General features: G+C 41.1%; 1 protein-coding gene across 1 annotated transcript in view; it reads right to left on the bottom strand.

Annotated features, from left to right (window-relative positions):
- Positions 1–19,569, bottom strand: part of LOC139920278 (ninjurin-2-like) — a 34,589-nt gene extending 15,020 nt beyond the window's left edge. Inside the window, exon 1 of the mRNA XM_071910258.2 lies at positions 19,489–19,569. Coding sequence (XP_071766359.1) covers positions 19,489–19,512 — 24 coding nt within the window. The 5' untranslated portion in view covers positions 19,513–19,569. The remainder of the gene's footprint in view (positions 1–19,488) is intronic.
- Positions 19,570–20,254: the final 685 nt, after the last annotated feature.

The raw sequence follows: 20,254 nt of genomic DNA, 5'->3' as shown, positions 1-20,254 counted from the left end.
TGTGTAGAGGCCACCTGGTTTTCCCTGATGTCAGCCCCGCATGCTGTAAGAGTCTATTGCATAAGAAGTTGACGTATGCTGCTGACTGTTACAGCATCATCTGGAATGCCAAATACCTCTCAAAGAAATGTGTGCCAGATGTGTGTTCGCGCGTGTGTGTGTGTGTGTGTGTGTGTGTGTGTGTGTGAGTGTGTGTGTCTGACCTGTGAGATACCTCTCAGTTTCACCATGCCTGACTTACCACTCTGTAATCAAATCTATAACTCAATGATTTCTTTAGACCAGGATTTATGGTCTGTGTGTGTATGTGTCTATGTGTGTGTGTGTGTGTGTGTGTGTGTGTGTGTCTGTATGGGTGTGTATAACATGCCAGTAGCGTGTTCATTATCAATGTGTTCCTAAACACACTAAATTATCCATGCTGTCATGGCAACTATGCAAACACACACATAAACAGAACATACTTACTAAACTACTGAAGTAGTGACTTCAGATGTGTAGCATGACAAGTACACACAGGCACAGCTGCCTCACTGCTGAATAAATTATTCTAAAACTTTTGAATGTATAGTTCAGGACAACTTGAAACGAGTATCAAGGATGCCTCCTATGGGGCTAATTTAATGACAGAAGATCTATACTAAAAACTTTAATTTGTGAGCTTTGCTTTATACTACAGGTATACTTTCAGGTGCTGTGGTTGTGCGTAAATTTCATGCTCTTGCAATCAAAAGATCAATAGCAGTAATTTCAGTTTGTAAAACTGCAGCAGCTGTTTTGTATGTGCATTTATTGCGCATAAGTATCGCAGTCTTGTAATAAAAGGTTCTGCATCTAATTCCAGTTCGCAGACTTGCATGTAAGCCTTGCATGTACGTTTTGCAAATGAAATTATGCATGAAATAAATCAAGCTTGAGCAGGTTTTAAGATGCAAGCATGCAAAATACATCCACAAGTGTCCAGTAAAGTGCTGCACTCCACTGAAGCCCACACACTCTGTTTCAAAATACATTTAGAACACACACACACACACACACACACACACACACACACACACACACACACACACACACAGACCTTTGAGCCCAAAGGTCACTTAGTTCAAACATCATCTCTGGCTTTGACACCCTGATTTCCACACAGGTCAGGTCTGGTAGCTACACACACACAAATACACCCACCCAACTACACACCTACACACCTACACACACACAAACACACACACACATTTCTATTGCTATACTTGTGAAGGCATTCCATTGAATTTCAGTCATTCCCTAATCCCTGACCTTCACCTTCACCTCTAACTACCACATGCCTAACACATGCACATGCACACGCATGCACACACACACGCACACGCACACGGACACACACACACACACACACACACACACACACACACACACACACACAGAGCCGATCTTACGCCCTGCACTTACTACAGGAAACACACACATACATACACAACAGCACAGAAAACAAGCTCAGTCCCCTCCAGCATGATTTGTGCTCTTGTAAAATATACGACACATTGTTGAGTGTTTGTTTGAAGCTTTTATGACAGAGAAGGTGTGTTTGGAAAGTGGACTGACTGACGTTAAAGATTCTTTGTGAGGACAGAGACGGCAGAAATAACTCAAATTCCTTGTGTTTCTTTGTGGTATTTTTGGAAGTCATAGAAGTGCACTCCAGTCATGACACAGTCATGAAGAGGGGATGGAGAGGAAGATGAAGAATTAGTTGCTATAGTACCTGCTAGTGAGCACTCCTTCATTAACTAGAAGGCACTCAGAGCACAAACCTCAACCAATGCTGAACAATTCTCCGACTTGCAAAGCTGAAGCCTAACAGTTTATGTTTGTTTACCATTTGTATTCCAGGTTTGATTTTCTGACAAAATACCATGTGACTCCAATACTGTTTAGCAGCCGACTTGGAACTCCCGGATATTGGACTTTCCCACCAGCACATGAATGCAGCATAATAGTTAGGACTAAAAAAATAAAAAAAAATTCTAATGATCACCGCCAAAATCAACTGATCCTTGGCTTAAGGGCTGTCAGTCCACCAAATTTCAGTCAAATTGCAACTTTTTGAGATAATCTTGCTAACAAACAGACAAATAGACAGAGGTGAAAACATAACCTCCTTTCAACTTTGTGGGCAAAGGTAATGAACGTTATTGTATACATATAGCCTAGTCTATTATATACTATTATGCCAATCATGTTGCAGTGATAGGTGAGACCTGATAATGTGATGCTCTATTGATCCCCAAAGGAGGAATTCATCTTTTTGCTTGCCCCCGTCCACAGCGAGGTCAGAGGTCAGGGTTATTTTCAGTAGGAAATGGTTCATTGCAGGGTGAAAATGTCTCTGAAACATTGTTCAGACCATGTGACACTAAAACTTGTCATTGAAACCAATGCTAATGATATTCTTTGAAACAGCCTTTACATCATGTGACCCTAAAACCTGCCATTAATCTTCACAGCAATGCTGCAGCGCTGCATTCCACCGTGAGGACAAAGACATTAACATGCAAATGTACATGATGGTTAAAAATGTCAAAGAAGCATGTGTTTTGTCTTGTTCTATTCTTGTTGTGCAATTTGACTGTTACGTAAATGCTAACATGCAAATACAGAAGGTGGCTAGAGGAAATGTGATGGGATGTTTATGAGTTCTAAGCTTTGGTTGACTGACTGACTCACTAAATCTCACTCATATTTTCAGATAATAATCTCAAAATATATTACATGAATGTCTTCAATCGAGAACAAACTTATTTTAGTTAAGAAAGTGTTTCACATCTTTCTAACACACAGACACTTATTGTATCTCACTTCTGTAATATTATGTCCTGTGTTGCCCTCTCAACTCTCACATGACTTTCCTGTGTAAACACATGCATTTGCTTACGCGCGCACACACACACACACACACACACACACACACACACATGCACGATTGATACGACAGACATGCAGGCGTCTGGGAGGGCCCACTTTGTAATTTCTAGGTTTAGAACTAACAACAGTGTGTAGGAGGTGAGAGAGAGAGACAGAAGGAGAGAGAAAGAGGGGGGGGGGGGGGGGTGAACAGGAGCAGGGAGACTGGAGGGGGGAAGAAGGAGAACTGAAAGAAGAGGGAAGGGGAGAGATGAGAGATGGAGGTGATGGGAGGGAACAATGTGTTCTTATAGAGAAAGGCTTTTCAGTCAAAAACCTTTTTATATGTATTAGATATACAACAAACTGATTGTTGATTGTAGAGCCATTTTTCGCTCTCTTTTTTTTTTTTAATTGAATGAATTTAATACAATCATAGACCTGCAACACTGAAAGAACTTTTAAACGTTCTCGTATTTGGATTTTTTTCTGATGGGCCTACGCCTCACAATCTTTTCCTCTGTCACTCTCTCTCCCTACTTCCCTCTCCAGCTGAGAAAATAAACATTCTTTGCTTCATTCCTCACGTGGTTTTTGTACGACAACATAAAAAAAATTAAATTCCACTGAGAAGCAAACATTGTTTCATCCAACAGGAAAAGTAATTCATTCAACTAAAATACCACACTGCACCTGACATTCAAATTCCTGTGAGACATGCAAAAATCACCATCCAAACTCTGTGTGTGTGTGTTAAGAGTTATGAAAGCAGTAACCAAGTTATGACTAATAAGATATCCAATAACACACAGTATTATGGTTGTAATATTGGTGTGTGTGTGTGTGTGTGTGTGTGTGATGTGTACGGCATGAGAACAAAAATCATTATTCAAAAATAATGGCCCAACCTGTCAATTATAATCCACTGAGTCATCTAATCCTTACAGTAAAAACCATTGAGACAACAAAACCAGTTCTAACAGTGGTTGTGGTTTTGGCGTCATTACAGTTTATTGGCCAGATTGCCACATTTGGATCTTGATATAAACACACACACACTGGAGCGTCTGTATCCAACACAAACCAGAAGAGAGTCAGGACAGTGGTTGGTAGAACTGGGAGTGGCAGACAAGTGCAGTGTGTGTGTGTGTGTGTGTGTGTGTGCACATATATATAAATGTGTGTGTGTGTTATGGGGTTGCGCCCTAGGGGCTGAGGTGTGGTGTAATGAAAAAGATGGAAAGCGTCTTAAATGGAAGAGTGACACTTCAAACATTTTCTCTCTGTCTGTCATTCTCTCTTCCTCAAATGTTTTTTTTCCTCAGACAAGACGAGTAAAAAAATCCCCCTCAGGCTTACAAGGTTTCAGGCCTCCACTATGTGTGACATCACAGGACATTGCTCCTAGCAGTTTCCTGTCTTTTATGGCTCAGCCTTCCTCACCATCCACAACACACACACACTTCCTTCCCCTGTGTGTGTGTGTGTATTTGTGTGCATTCCCGTTTCCCATGTTCCGCGATTGCTGCATTTTGCCTGGAGGCTGGACCCCGAACTGAAGACATATACAGCATTACAGGGAGAGAGGGAGACACACACACACACACACACAGGCAGATATATATAGAGAGAGACAGACAGAGAAAGACAGAGAAAAGGCCGTGGGCTGAAAAAACTAATATAGTTTACTCTGTCAAAGAAACAAAACATGCAAAATATTGAGTGTTTCAAATTTCACCTCCATGTCTTATCAACAACTGACTGATCTTTCTTTGTTTTAGGATTATTTTAAAGGCCTGTAGCTGAGCCTGACCTCTGAAAAGCTGCCTAAAGGCCTAAAGGTTGCTAGTCTGATTCCCACCGCTGACAGCAGGTTGTATATTCTGGTTGTGAGCGGTGATGACTGGAGGAAATCTACTGAAGCCAGAAGCCCATAGTCACCTACAGCCCAACGCCTGTTAGACCAGTCAGACACGGCCAACCATGCAGCGAGGTCACAGTCTAGTTCTCTCTCTCTAAATATACACTATGTGCTTTTGTTGTGTGTGTGTGTGTGTCTTTCTCTCTCTCTCTCTCTCTCTCTCTCTCTCTCTCTCTCTCTCTCGCCAACCACAAGTTAAACATATGTGTGTGAGAAAAAGGAATGGAAGCCATAATTGATTTGACCAAGTGAGGCGATGAGGAAATGACTGATGGATTGTTGGACATGTAAGCACATGTCTTTCATATATTTCATATTTGTCTGATGAAGCATCAGGCGGAGCGTGTTTGGCATCGGTAACACAGGTATGTTAAATGAGTAAGTACACATATGAACTAACGTGGGGGAGGTAAGTATGACTGTGTGTGTGTGTGTGTGTGTGTGTGGTGTGTGTGAAATCCAGTGCCCTCTTATGTGCACATATATGTACATATGAATCAGCAAACATGCACACACACACACACACATTTTCTCCATTTCCAACATACCCATGCCATGTCCCACTGATGCAATTATGTCAACATTGCTCATTGGCTCAAAACATATACTCAGAAAAGGACACACACACACACACACACACACACACAGTCATGCTTATCTTCCATATGTGAGTTCCTGTGACTTCACTACAGCAAACAAACTGCCTATTACACACATATAAAATACAACAGTCCTTTTAAAGTATTCCCATTCAGTAACTATGTACACAGGCAGGGATGTTGATTCACCATAGCAATAAAAACTGAGAGGACGTTTTTTAACGTGATTATGGGTTCGGTGGTGATGCAAGATGTACAAAGCGCAGCTGAGGTATATGATCACAGTAAAGAACCTCTATGGCTTTTATACAACTGCTACTGATACATGTATCCTGACTGAAAAGTTTTCTTCAAAGGTACAGAAGAATATAAACAAGAAGAAAAAAAACAAGAGAAAACAATGGATGTAATGGATGTAACAATGTAACAATGGATGTAACGTGTCTTTCACCAAACTTCCTAAACTAACTGCTGCATGATATATCATCACTGTTGGAAATTAACATGTTTATAGTAATTATCCAATTTTCCTCTGAGCCACACGTCTCATTATGCACTATCCAGAAGACATTGTCCTCTTTTTACTTTCACATAGATGCATCTATCTCTATCATTTACATTCAAATCAACTGAATTAATTTATATTCAGTTGAAAGATTCTTTATTAGCATGGCTGTCAAAAAAAAACCCTCAACAGTATTGCCCAGCAGTTTACAAAGCATTAACTATCATATGGCAACTATATGCTTAGTGGTAGAAATTAGCATAGCTGATATATATTCTTTAGTCACAATTACTGTCTTCTCCCTCACATTTTTTCTTGCTCTTGCTCTTGCTCTCTCACATCTCTGATATATATCATGTTCCCTCTTCCACATGCCGGTCCTCTAATTGCTCTAATTCACTCTCATAAAAATTGCTCCCATTAGCTCTTATTATTTTATGTTTTTTCTATTAAATAACTTGCAGAAAATTTGTCAGGGACTAGGACTCTGAACTAAGACTAGAACAGCTAAATCACTAAAATGTTACAGATGTAAATTCACTCCCAAACCACAAACGCTGAACTGTATATAGTATTTGAAATGAGATTCTAGGGTTTATAGGACACACACGCACACACACACACACACACACACACGCACACACACGTACACACAGAGTAGCTACAATTTACTATGGGGCTCCTGGGTCTTTAACCAAAAACATGGTGACACGCTTGGTTTAACATACAACTTGGTGTGTGTATGTGTGTGTGTGTGTTGTGTGTGTGTGTGTGCATGTGTGCTGTGTGTGTATGTGTGTGTGTGTGCGGCCCTGAGAAGAAGTGAATGACTGTGTTTGTCTAAGGAGAGTAATGGCTGTTTATTTTCAGTGAAGAGGTCAAAGGGTGGATGGATATTCCTGAATGAGAAACACACTCTCTCTCTCATACACACACACACACACACACACTCACACACACACACACATACGACCACAAATATCAACACAATAGATCAGTAAACCTCAGTTGGGTTGTTCATTTAGGTCCTCAGAGGCTCCTAAATGTAATGCATGTGTTTGCACTGATAAGACTAATGCAGGCAGAGAACTGAGGCTGAAATGCTGTGAAACTTTTCACTCATATAATTTATGGAATTGTTTCAAAATGTATTCTATTAAAAATTATAAATTACCTCATTAACAAAGAGGAATATAACAAAATATGATCACAATTACTTTTGGATTACTTATGGGTTCTATTCTATTACTTGGTTTCTCTCCAAAAAATGAAGTTCAATGGAGAAATTGGGTCAGCTCCCATGGGGATAATTAAAGCTTTATCCAATCTAAATTTATTGCAAAGGACACATCATCATCCACAACTATTACTCAGTGTATTAACAAAACACTTCAAAACAGAGGCTTGGTATACTATTATGGCGAAACAATTGAATCTGACGCATGACCCAGATGACACATTACTGAAGACTGAAGTAACACCGCCTGGCAAGCTCCTAAGAGAGTTTTTAAAGCTGATTGATATGTTTTCTGCTGTGCAGACTACAACACAGAGACATGGGAGAGATCTATAGAGAGAGAGAGAGAGAGAGAGGTCGTAAAAGTTTGAGCTGAGGCCGTCAATCAGGAGAGTTAAGATCCTTCTGCTGATGTAAACCTGAACACAGGCAGAGCCACTTGAGGAGCAGAGAGAGAGGAAGGCATCATACTGTACAGTTGTTTTTGCATGGGTTTACTTCTTAACTGAGAATTGTGGGGGAAATGGGTGAATATGTGGTTCTATTGTATGTAGCTAAGTGGGAAGAGTATGGCACCAACACAGCAAGGATTAGGGGTTAAATTCCCACTGAGGCCAACCATCCTAAAAATGTCTGCACATATATATTCTATAAGGCACTTTGGATAAAAGTGAAAAAAACAAAAACAACTTACACTGCCACCATAAGTCTGACCAAACTACCCACTGTATATCTTTTAACTTTATCAACTACAATTTAACACAGTTTTCCTTTAGGTCTCCACTCACTGTAAGCAGCCTTAAACATCGGAAAAAACGCCTTAATCTGTTTCTGAGATCACTGTTACACATATTAGGCTATATATCTGCACAATCAGAAAGATTACAAAATAATAAACAGGAACTGGTCTTGTTGACACTTACATAGTAACACAGTACAGACTGACATACATGGTACAGGGACAACAATACCTCACAAACAGTGCAAAGGGAACAAAGCCATACATATTGTCCTATATATACATAGTCAGAATTAAATCATGTTTGAATACTTGAGATGTTAGGGGACATGGTAATTTACGTTTTTACCATCTTTGTTAACTCATCAGAAATATCTCGGAGCAAAAGTCCTTTTGGCACACAAATATACAGTATATTGTTATTGATGTTCCTGAAAATCCCCAAGGGGATCAATAAAGTGCCATCTTATGTTATGGCTATACACTTAAAATAGTTAAAATAATGTATAGATGCAAAAGAGCCTGTATTGTGTTGGGTGGGATATTGGAGTGCATGTAAACTTGTTAATTTTGTCATAGTCAAAGTTGTAGTATTTAGTTTGTCATTTCAGAATTTTCTTTCTTTTGGTTATACATTATGTAACCAAAATGCATACATCAAATGAAAGCTAAACAAAAATTGGAGATACTCATTATTAGTAATTCCATCCGAGATGTTTATACGCACAACTTCATAACCGTCAGAAAATAAGCTGTTAATTTTCTCTCTATTGCAATCACATCAACAGAAATGATGTTTTCTCTGGCTTTTCTGCCTTTCACAATTGAAAAAATGTGGGAGAATTAGATTGAACAATTTGACAGCAAGATAGAACACCACGCATTTCCCCAGTGACACCAGAGTGTCTGCAAGATGTGTTTAGGAATATGCGGGTGATGTATTCACTTTAATTGCATACAGAAATATCAATGAGTGTCGATGTGATCTCATTATTTTGTTTTCAGCAGTAACATCACAGAATATGTAATTACAACAGTTGAATCGAAAATGAGGAATACTACTGATAAATAGACATATACATTCCATTAAGTCTTGGTAGATCACTTCAGTCTTACTCATAGTTTTACATAGGGGTCTGTTGATAACAGGGTCCCTTTGTTTTAGAGTGAGTGAGATCTCATTGTGCTGCAGTCAACAATAGTCCCATGACCTCCGCAGGCACCGAGGGACATCAGCTATGGAGACTGGATGAGCCAGGACTGAACCAGCCCTCCCTGTCTCTCTCTCCATCCCTTGTCTCTCCTTTTCCCCTCAAACACACACATGCACATACAAACACACGCATGACCTCATATCTAATAATGGTGATTTGTTTGTTTCTCCCTTGTTTTTGATTGAATTGCTGCTGTGCCTTTTTGTTTTTTGTTTTCTGAAAAGCTCTTTGTGACAAACTTGCCATGCAAAAAGCACAAATGAATTTGATGTGATTTGATTTGAGCAGGGATACACCAACAGCTGATGTCCTTAAGGCTGGACACAGCAATGTGAACACAGATATAAGCACACACACATACACTGAATATACAAAATATTATTTACATCTTCCTGATATTGAGTTGCAGCCCCTTTTGCACAATCCACATCTCAACTGTCTCAAAGCTTAAAAATCCTTCTGTAGCTCGTCTGCTTCTCTTTATCTACATCTCCTCCTTTGTGATTGGTATATTTGGTATATTTAATAAGGGGAATCAATAAGGGATAATAGCTTTTACCTGGATTCACCTCATCAGTGTACTTCATGAAAAACTTAAGTGGCCCTAATATTTTATACATTCAGTGTACACATACTTGAACATACTAATAGAAACACACACACACACACATATACTTAGGCCTTGATTACACTAAATGAGTTGAAGTTCATTCATATGTAATCAGAGAATCTTACCGGTGCATCATTCCATTGCATGAAATACAATGTAACTGTGGTGAACTTATTCTATATACTATATTTATGCATGCATAAGCTAAAACGAATACCTTTATACCATTTCTGTGAATATTTTGTCATGAGAACATATTGGTAGTAAATCAGACTTGCTATAAAAATGGATGTTGCAATACTACAGTGGATAACCACATCTAATCAATTCATCTCAATACATTTGAGCCGTGGGAACTCGGCACACACATGACCATGTACATCCACACACACACACACACACACATACAAACTCGGACAGCTATTCACATGCATGCAAACATATACTGTACTTCAATTGGACACACACACAAACACACACGTACAGGCATTGGCACACATGCACAAGTGTGTGTGCTCTCTCCCACACACACACTTTATCTTAACTGATGACCTAATGCTCGTGCTTGAGGGAAGGAAAACAGAGACAGAGGGGTGGGGGGGATGGGGGAGTCTCTATATACTTTTGGATCACCCCACTATGGAATAAGTGAAGTACTTACACACACACACACACACACACACACAGACACACACACACACACACACTGGCCAGCAGCCCGGAGCATAGCAACACATTTTATCAACAAACACAAGAGGTCAGTTTCTGTCACCCCTTCTGTGAGTGCGTGTGTGTGTGTGTGTGTGCGTTGGTTTCTATTCCTATTATGTCTCAGTGATAATAAGCCACTCTCTCTCTTTCTCTCTCCTCTCTCCCTCTCCTCTCTCTCTCTCTTTCTTTCTCTTCTTCTTTTTTCTCTCTCCTTCTCCTGTATAAATCTCTTGCTTGCTAATTCATTCCTTATTCCAAATGACCTCTCGTTTCCCTTCTCTCTCTGACTCTCGCCCATTTCTCTCCCTCTTTTTTTCTGTCTTCCTCTTTTTCTCTCTCACTGTCTTGGTGTGTGTGTGTGTGTGTGTGTTTGGCTATGATCCAAGCAAAGCACTGAGTACAGTAGACCTCTATGAGTTACAATTTCAAATAGAGTCAGTGACACCTCAAACCACCGACCAGCAATTAAACTTAACTATTGCACACACCCACACACACACACACACACACACACACACACACACACACACGCACATTACACACACAAGTAGTGTAGGTCCACTCATGCCTATGCACACATGTAAAAATGCATGGATGAACTGTAGTCGCACACACACACACACACACACACACACACACACACACACACGCACTGTTGATAAGCAATAGAATTTTACAATTCTCAGGAAAAAACATTCATGAAAATCTTTATGTATTTTCAGAAAAACCAATAAATACAGCTGTATGTTCTTTTACGAGACGGGCGTGTGTACAGAGGCACATGGAAAGTCTATGAAAAGATTTAAAAGATTGACATATAGTTCCATTGGATTTATATGTCTGCTGTGTAGTTGTGTGCATCTGTGATTGCGTGTGTGTGTTGTGTATGTGCGTGTAGGTGTGTGTTTGTGTGATTACAGTGTAGTGAGTTATAGCGTCCAAACAGGGGAACCTCAGCAGCAGAGAGGGTGTTTCCTGTTCTTCCTAGACAAACAAGACTGGAACAAGTGGATGAGGAACAACAGTTTGACTAAACACTCTTGGCCACAAGCGATTTAATGTGTCATGCTGATCAGCTCAGTGAGACCAACAATGCCGACGTCAATTACAGGATGTAGAGTCCAGAATAAAAGTGGTTTACTGTCTGAAAATAACAGTAAAGTAACAGTAATAGGAGTAAAGATTTTAAAAACGGCTCAAGTGGAAGTAAAAGTACAGACTGAACATATTCAAGAAAATAGCTACTCGAGTCTCAAGTCCTGTAACTAAAGAGAAGTGTGTGTGTGTGTGTGTGTGTGTGTGCGTGTGTGTGTGTGCGTGTGTGTGTGTGTGTGTGTGTGTGTGTGGGTGTGTGGTGATAATCCGTACACTTTATATCTGCTGTGTTTCACTCTATGACAATGTAATTGTGGGTGTGTGAAAGAGACAGAGCAGGAGACACAGAGACTGTGTGTGTGTGTGTGTGTGTATGTGTGTGTGTGTAGGTGTGTGTGTGTGTGTGTGTGTGTGTGTATTGTTTAGATCTAAAGGTTTGTCTGGTAACACTCATTCCCTTCTTGGCTTTTTTCACATGCATGCATGCGCACACACACACACACACACACCAATATACATATTCTCCCTTCTCACTGTCTCTCACTTTCTCTCTCCCTCATCTCTGTTGCGTGTGTGCACACACACACACACACACACACACACACACACACACACACCCTCTGTCTCCCCCTCCCATCTCTTTCACATGCACACAATTCCACTGTCATGGAGGGAAACACAGCAAATATAAAGCGTATGTAGTTTCAGTATGCACAGACACACACACATACACACACACATGCGCATACACACACACACATTGGACTCTGATTCTGTAAAGCTGTCCAGATCCATATTGTACTCTGCTGTCATTTCCCCCCAAAAATGAAAAGAAAACACACATTCTCTCCCCTGGAGAGGAAAGACAGGAGGGAGAGGGGGAGAGAGAGAGAAGGAAAAGGGTGGAGGGAGAGAAAGTGATCAAGAGACTCGAAAACTAAACTGGGGAAAAGAAAAGGAGAGAGAAACAGTATGAGGAAAGAAAGAAGTAAGAAATGGAGAGACATGAAGAAAGTTCAGTTTGCGGTCAGGATATATAAACACATGTAGTTTGGATATACAGCATAAGACAATGCTAATCTTTTATTACACAACTATTACACAACAACAGTCATTAAGAGCTGAGGCCGGAGCTCAGTCGTGTCTGGATGACAGTTCCCAGAATCACACACACACACACACACACACACCCATTCTCGTACTTCACACCTGCACTCAGAATGTGGCATCTGCCCTGTAGGGGCCAAGGAGGGGTCACATACACACACACACACACACACACCCATACTCATGCGTGCACACACACACACACACACACACACACACAAACACACACACACACACACACACACATACAAAGAGTCAAATAGAGGTAGCTACGTATTCTGGGAGGTGAGAGAATGGGAAGGAGTTGAGAGGGACGGTGGTCATGGAGGGACATACAGCACCCAGACACCAAATCAGATAGATAAAAGAATAATTCCTTAGTGGCCTACACTTAAGCCACTTAAGTTATCATCCAAAGCAAATTACAGTCAGTGCAAACAGTATAATATTTGTGAGTCGGCTGTCACGAGTCAGCGCAAGTCTAGTAATAAATAATAAAAAATGCAAAGGATGAGACAGTTTTTGGGGAAAAAAAACCACCTCAATATAGTCAAGCTACTGCTATGAAAATGGTTATCCACACACACACACCTATTATTTGTATTATTATGATGATGTTTGCCTAGCACTTAATGCTACTTACAGTCACAGTTCCCTGTGAGTGGCAGCCCACACTTGACTAAAAGTGGCCCTGCCCTTCTGGCATTTGCCAAATTTGCTCGATGGGCCGTCCAGGCTAGTTCCACTGCATGGAAATAGACTTTGCACTCCTCTGAAATATAACTGTCATGCTTCGAGGGGTCCTGTCATTTCAGCTAATTCTCATTTCATGCTTCACGCCCTGCCGCTAAGGTATGAGCGTCATGTTTCTATACAGAACCACTAGGAACAGTATGGAGCCACTGAGGTCCTGGGTACAGATAGAGCTCGCAGTGCTGAAGAAGTACATGTGGGAAGTGCTGCTGTTGGCTACAGCTGATAACTGAATCGTGAAAACCTACTCAAGGTACCGTTCCCTTTTGCTAAAAGATGAAATATTTCTAACTTGTAGCGCTCACTGCATAGAGTGCTAAAATAAAAGGCTGCAACACTTGAGTCTGGTCTCCGTCTCAAGACCACCTTTCTGACGTTGTGGACTTTTCTTGGTCGCATGCCTATTTTGACTTGGACTTGTCTTGGTCTTGGCCGCTATCGGATGTTGACTCTACAGTCTTCACTCTCATACGACTGGACCTGGTCTTGGAATCCACTTGGACTCAACTAAGGTGATCTTGACTACAGTCTAAAGGTCTAAACATGCCAGCCTGCCAGCCTGCCAGCCTGCAGCTGTCCCATTAGCCTATTGTTATCGAGACCAATAGCGAGTTTAGAAGTGAATGAGTAATGTTGCGATCTACGCAGCCTAGTGTAGATGATTACAGTTGTGTGAAGTGAGAGCGGGTGTTGAGCGGGGCGGTTCTGGGATGCCAGAACTTACTGTTGAGCCCTCTGGAGGTGTCGGGATGGGAGGGATGTGATGGGAGGAGCCCACTTCATAACCCCTTTTCCCTCCAACAACCAAGCCAGGTTTCTATGTAGATGCGCTCAAAAAATAGCACAAGGAAGTTACATCAGATCATGTGTATTGATAAGTAAGTCTTGTAGGGAACATGCAATCGTGCATCTTTTCCATAATTAGTAAAAGAAGATGAAGATGAAGAAGTCAGCACTATACACTCATACAGTATCTGGGGGACAAATACCCTAATGATTGTTGAATGGCAGTGTAGAAACTTTTAGAGGTGCAAGTGACAAACTATTGCAAGCAAAACATGTCTAATGATGAATATTGACACCACATGATAGTTTTTTTATTGTCCCTTTTCAGGTCATTTCACTATATTGATTATTGGAAGAAGCCTAGAGGCTGCTTTTCACAAGAAAAAGACATTTAGACATTAAGAAGATTAGTATATTAGACTCTCTCCCTTCTTGTAAAGCTCTATTTAGCCCACAAAGAACCACTAAGGAGCCATCTACTTTTAGAGTGTGTCCACGCTCTTCTTCTGTTCTTTGAAATATTGCTGCCATGCTTGGAAGGTTGGAAGCTTGTGTGATTCCTCCTAACTGTGTTTCAGCACCCCACGCCCTGCTGCTGTGCTCTATACATAGAGAGTGACTTGGCGGTGTAAAGCCTTCACACCATGGAAATAGATTCACCATGGCAGCTTCACACAGCTGCCGCGTGAAAACCTCATAAATCCAATTTCAGTGATTTTCATGTTTGTTTGTTTTTTACTTGATTTGAAACTACACACGGTCCATTATGTGTATATGTTTGTGTATGTGTTGAGTAAGTGCCTTTGAAACCCTTTTAAAAATGAAATCCAGGGGTATCAAACAGCAGTTTAACTCCTGAAAATTTGACTTTTTGGAGATAGAAGGTTTTCATCTCTCAACAGTTTATATCACGTAGGCAGAAAAAGGGATATGCTGCAGAATGTCAAATTTGTTTCTCAATCCTATTTTAACAAAATAGGTTTGTCACCAAGTGATTTACCAAGCAGCAAAGGACATTTAAAGGTGCACTAAGTAAGATATTACAGTCCCATAGCACAGAATGGCCATAACATATCTGCAGAGGTTTGATAGGGTTGTTGATCAACTGAATAACAGTTTCTGACTTTCAAAACTCACTTTCTGGCCCGGAAACCTCCCTTTTGCATTCTCAACTGCTCAAACATGGAGGACTATGCTGAGAGCAAGTGACCGACATTGCACCACATTTCGTTCTCATCCTGAAATTCATTGTTTACATTTGTCTAAAACATAGAGGATCCAGTCTATGGTGGCGTTACCTACCTACAACCCACTATCCTTTAAAAAGCGTTATAATTGTATATGATGGTTTGAATTTTAAGGTGTTTTGTAAGAACAGGTGTCACCTTTTTTTTCAAAATTTCTAGATATAGAGAGAGATATAGAGTGGAGTGGAAAAATATGCCAACAAGATATGCATTCATAAGACGGGTACACATTTTTATAGCTACAAACAAATATAAAGATTTCTTTCTTCTTTTTTTTTCTAACATCATTTGTCATGTTTGGCTGTCTCTGCTGTCAGCAGACTATAAAATGGCAAGAGGTGTAATGCTTTGTAATGCTAACAGGCGTAAAGGAAGACTGGCTGCAGCACTAGGCAGTAAGCTACCATGCAACAACACAAATGAACCATATGTATCTACAGCAGCTGCAACATAAATAACTGCAATAAATTGTAGCAAGGGCACAAAGCAGCTGGCAGGACATTGATGAAATAACTTTACGTTACTTACATTACATTATTATAGTTCAATGATATAGTTCAGTGCAAACCCCACCCATCTGTACAGCTGGCAGACTGAAGCAAGATGTCCATGTAATCCTTCTTCACACTTTCTCTGGCTCTCTGGACAACTAAAGTCCACTGGCAACCGTCCATCCATCAGGCTGTTAAATCTGATGGTAAAGATATGTGGGATGTATGCTGTGTGTGTATATATATGTACAGAGAGACACACATGATCCATGGCACTTCTTAGGGGGAGCCTGAGCTGGCTAAAGCATATGAAATGTTTATATTGTGCTGATAGAGAGATCTCCTGAACACACACACACACACACACACACACACACACACTTTAACACCCACACACATGCACATATAGAATTACCACTTTTCTGGCTATCACACATACATTTCTCTACTTACATCTATCAACGTACGGTCAAGCAAATAGTTGTGGCTAGCAGTTGGTAGCTGTGAATATAAACATTTACATTCTGAGCTTGATGATACCATCATTACGTGGTTTTAAAGGCCGCTGCCATAGCTAATGGCTAATTGTGGTCAAAAGCTAAATGTGGCTAGGCTCACAGCTCTTTCCTCATGGGCGCTAGGTGTCTGGCTTTCTGAACAGCTAACTTTGCTAATTATTGCTCATGGTCATGGTGGTCTTCATCATCATTTACACTCCAAGTTAGTCACTCTAATTGTTGCTAACTGTTGCTAAGACCTAATTTTTCAAAATAGACGCCATGCCTCTGGCTCAGCTAACAGCTAATTGTAGCTAATTACTTTTAGCACTTTAAATTATGAAAATTATGAAATTATGTAAGCTATCAACACAAGATGGTATCAACAGATTCATAATGTGTGATATTATCCACATCTATGTTACAGATATGCACTGTAGGCCTATATCATGATATATTAGGAAGCAGTTGTGTATGTGTCTGTGTGTGTGTGTGTGTGTGTGTGTGTGTGTGTGTGTGCTGTCAGCATAGGGATGTGATATCAACAGTTTTACAGTTTATTGCAGATAATATTATTCACACTGTCACTGCCATATACACTGAATATATAAAATATTAGTTACATGCTCCTGATATTGAGTTGCAGCCCCTTTTGAACAATCCACATCTCAATTGTCTCAAAGCTTAACAATCCTTCTCTTCATTTGCTTCTCTTTATCTACATCTCCTCCTTTGTGATCGGTAGAGATTTACAGTAATAAGGGAAATCAATAAGATGGCTTTTACTTGGATTCACCTCATCAGTGTAATTCATGAAAAGAGGAAGCGGCACTAATATTTTGTATATTCAGTGTATGTGAGACTCATCATAACATGATAGGGGAATTTTAGGCAGTGCTCTGTGTGTGCTTGTGTGTGTGTGTGTGTGTGTGTGTGTGTGTGTGTGTGTGTGTGTGTGTGTGTGTGTGTCCATTCCAATGTAAACTGAATGCCAGCCAGCGATTTCAGTTCAGTTGAATGAATGAACAGCACCTGCATTCAGCACTGGTACATTCTAGCAGGTAAACAATCGTGTTTTTGAGGTACTATCCTGCTCTAAAAGTCTAGTTGGCAGGCAAAATACCAAAAGTGTCTGGTGTATTTTGATATCTAGTCTACCAGCCACCGTGACAGGTGGATAAAACAGTTTAGTTTCCTGCCCTGGCTTTACACTACTACAATAATTCATGAACTAATTAGGTGACAGAACTGCCATCCTGCTGAAAGGAAGTGAAATTACCGATGTCAGATTTTAATCGTTGGTGTGCAGTTAGGTCATGTGTGTTTCTGCATATATTATCACTGCTGTTGGGTCAAATCCACAATAATTGCTCTTAACCAACAGCAGCGATACTCAACAGAACTTGGAAAAGACAACAAGATACTATTTGGTTTATGTTTTAAGTATGGGCAGCACTGGAGGAAATATGATAGAAACATTATCTACACACACCCACTCACCCACACCTTTTCTCCCACACCTGTCTCTCTCACTCATTCATACACACCCACCCACACCTACTCTCTCTCTCTCTCTCTCTCTCTCTCTCTCTCTCTCTCTCTCTCCACTCTGTCTCAAGTAATGGCACTTTGTTCATTGGATACAGCGTAGCTAAATATACCAGTAACTGATAGCAGGGCTGGTCGGGGGGCAGGAACACTGCTGGCCCTCACTCTGATGTAGGAGGTGAATCGCAACAGACACCAGGGAGGTGCTTGCGTGTGTGTGTGTGTGTGTGTGTGTGAGTGTGTGTGTGTGTTGAGTGGGTGGGTGTTTGGGTGGTGGGGCAGAGAGAGAGGTGCAGAGCAAGAAAGAAGGAGTGAGAGAACAGACGGAGCAGTGGAGAGAAAGTAGGGTCTATGCATGCCTATATGACACAAGTGAAAGAGAGTCAGAGAACGATAGGCCGAAAAATGGTGTGTGTGTGTCTGTCAGGCCGGGGGGGGGGGGGGGGGGGTTTCCAACTGGCCTACAGGGAGACATGTGGAGCTCAGACTTCCAACCTTTTAGTTAGAGTTAGAAAAGTCGTAAGACCCCAAACAAAACAGACCTTTGCAAATAATTCTCAGTATTTGTGAATGACAGACAATATTATGGTCATTTTTACATTTTCACATGTTAATACCACTATTAATACTAATACTACTACTATAAATAATAATAACAAAGTAACAAAGTGCAAAACCGCTTAACATACAATAAAACAATAATAGATAAAAGCCGATAAGACCAACAAGACAAACCACAAAAAAATCTGATTTCACTTACAAACAAAACAAAATCTGTATAAAACAGGAAAATGCTGCAGGAATACAACAAGGCTATCTACAAAAATGTGTTTTAAAAAATGATGTATCAGTTAACCAAACCAGGGGCCACTGCCCTAAGAATGAAAGCCTACCTTGACCCCTTTTTCTCAGCATTAGCGAGTACCTGCTTTGTTGACCCTCAGCTGCATTAGAGGACTTTATTAGCTTTCGCGGCCGGGCCCTAATTGATATTTGATGGATGTTTTGAGCGTAGTTTGGTCTCAGAATAGAGTGCAGACACTAAACTCTAACCCAGACGGCCGCACAGCAGCCCTCACATCCTCAGCTCACACATAGCCAGGACATACCACAGCACCGCGGCAAAGCTAAGAGAGGAGCAGCGACTCACACACACAAAAAGACCAGGACAGAAAGAAAGGGGAGATGAAAGAGAGACGGGAAGGGCGATAGAGGGAGAGGGGGGAAAAAACACCTAAGAGAAAGAGATGGGAGAGGAACAGGGATGGAGAGATTTGACATGTGAGAGAGAGAGAGATGCAGCTACATCCCAACTTCAGCATTCCCAACTCAACTTTCTTTCTTTCTTTCTTTCTTTCGACTCTATCTTTTCCCCATCTCTTTCACCCATATCTCTTTCTGTCTTTCTATTTCTGCCACTGTTACTCCTCTCTGCCTCTCTCCCTTCTCTCTCTCTCTCTCTCTCTCTCTCTCTTGCTCTCTCTCTCTCTCACAGCATAGGTTTCACGTAGGTCTCTCTCTCGGTGCACTAACCTGCAGAGGGCCGCTGGCTGGCATGGTGGATCTCAGCGATGTCAGGTCGATGTCTCGGCCCTGCTCCCCTCTCTCTGTCTTCCCCAGTCCCTGCATAATAAGGCCAGCAGTAAGCAAGGCGACACACACACTTGCAGCCCCCACAGTGGTGAAAATGCTAATGCTAGGATGGCAGTGGTGGTTATGAAAGGAAACGACCCTGGACGCCAGGCACCAAGCACCAGGCAAGGCCAGGCAGGACAGCAGAGGGACAAACAAACGGCTTATTCACTTCGTTCTCCCTTCCCAGTCTCCCCCACTCCCTCTCTCTCTCTCTCTCTCTCTCTCTCTCTCTCTCTCTCTCTCTCTCTCTCTCTCTCTCTCTCCCTCTCGCTCCCTCTATTCCCCGCACTGTACCAAAACTAGGTTGTAAAAACGTTGGAATACCAAATGAACCACAGGTCTTGCTGCCATATTGAGAACCAGGTAAATATTGTCCAAGTGTCTTCTATCCAAAAGTATAAAACACAGGTTTACTGTGTCAGTGCTTGTTTGAGCAGTATTATAAGACTATAACCATTATACAAAGTTAGTCTTGTCCCTATCCACGGCTGTGTTTGAGTGACAAACCAATGCAGACCAGTGACAACCAGTGCAAACTAAGTTGCGTCTATTTGCATCTATTTGCTCAACAGAAACATTCTGCTGTATTTCTGTTAAGTTAACTGAGGTCAGAAGTATTCTCGTTAAGGCACTGAGGCTCCACTGTTAGGGGCTTCCAGCTTTC

Source organism: Centroberyx gerrardi, chromosome 24 (assembly GCF_048128805.1).
Source record: "Centroberyx gerrardi isolate f3 chromosome 24, fCenGer3.hap1.cur.20231027, whole genome shotgun sequence".
NCBI lineage: Eukaryota > Metazoa > Chordata > Actinopteri > Beryciformes > Berycidae > Centroberyx > Centroberyx gerrardi.
This window is presented reverse-complemented; position numbering and strand designations above follow the sequence as displayed.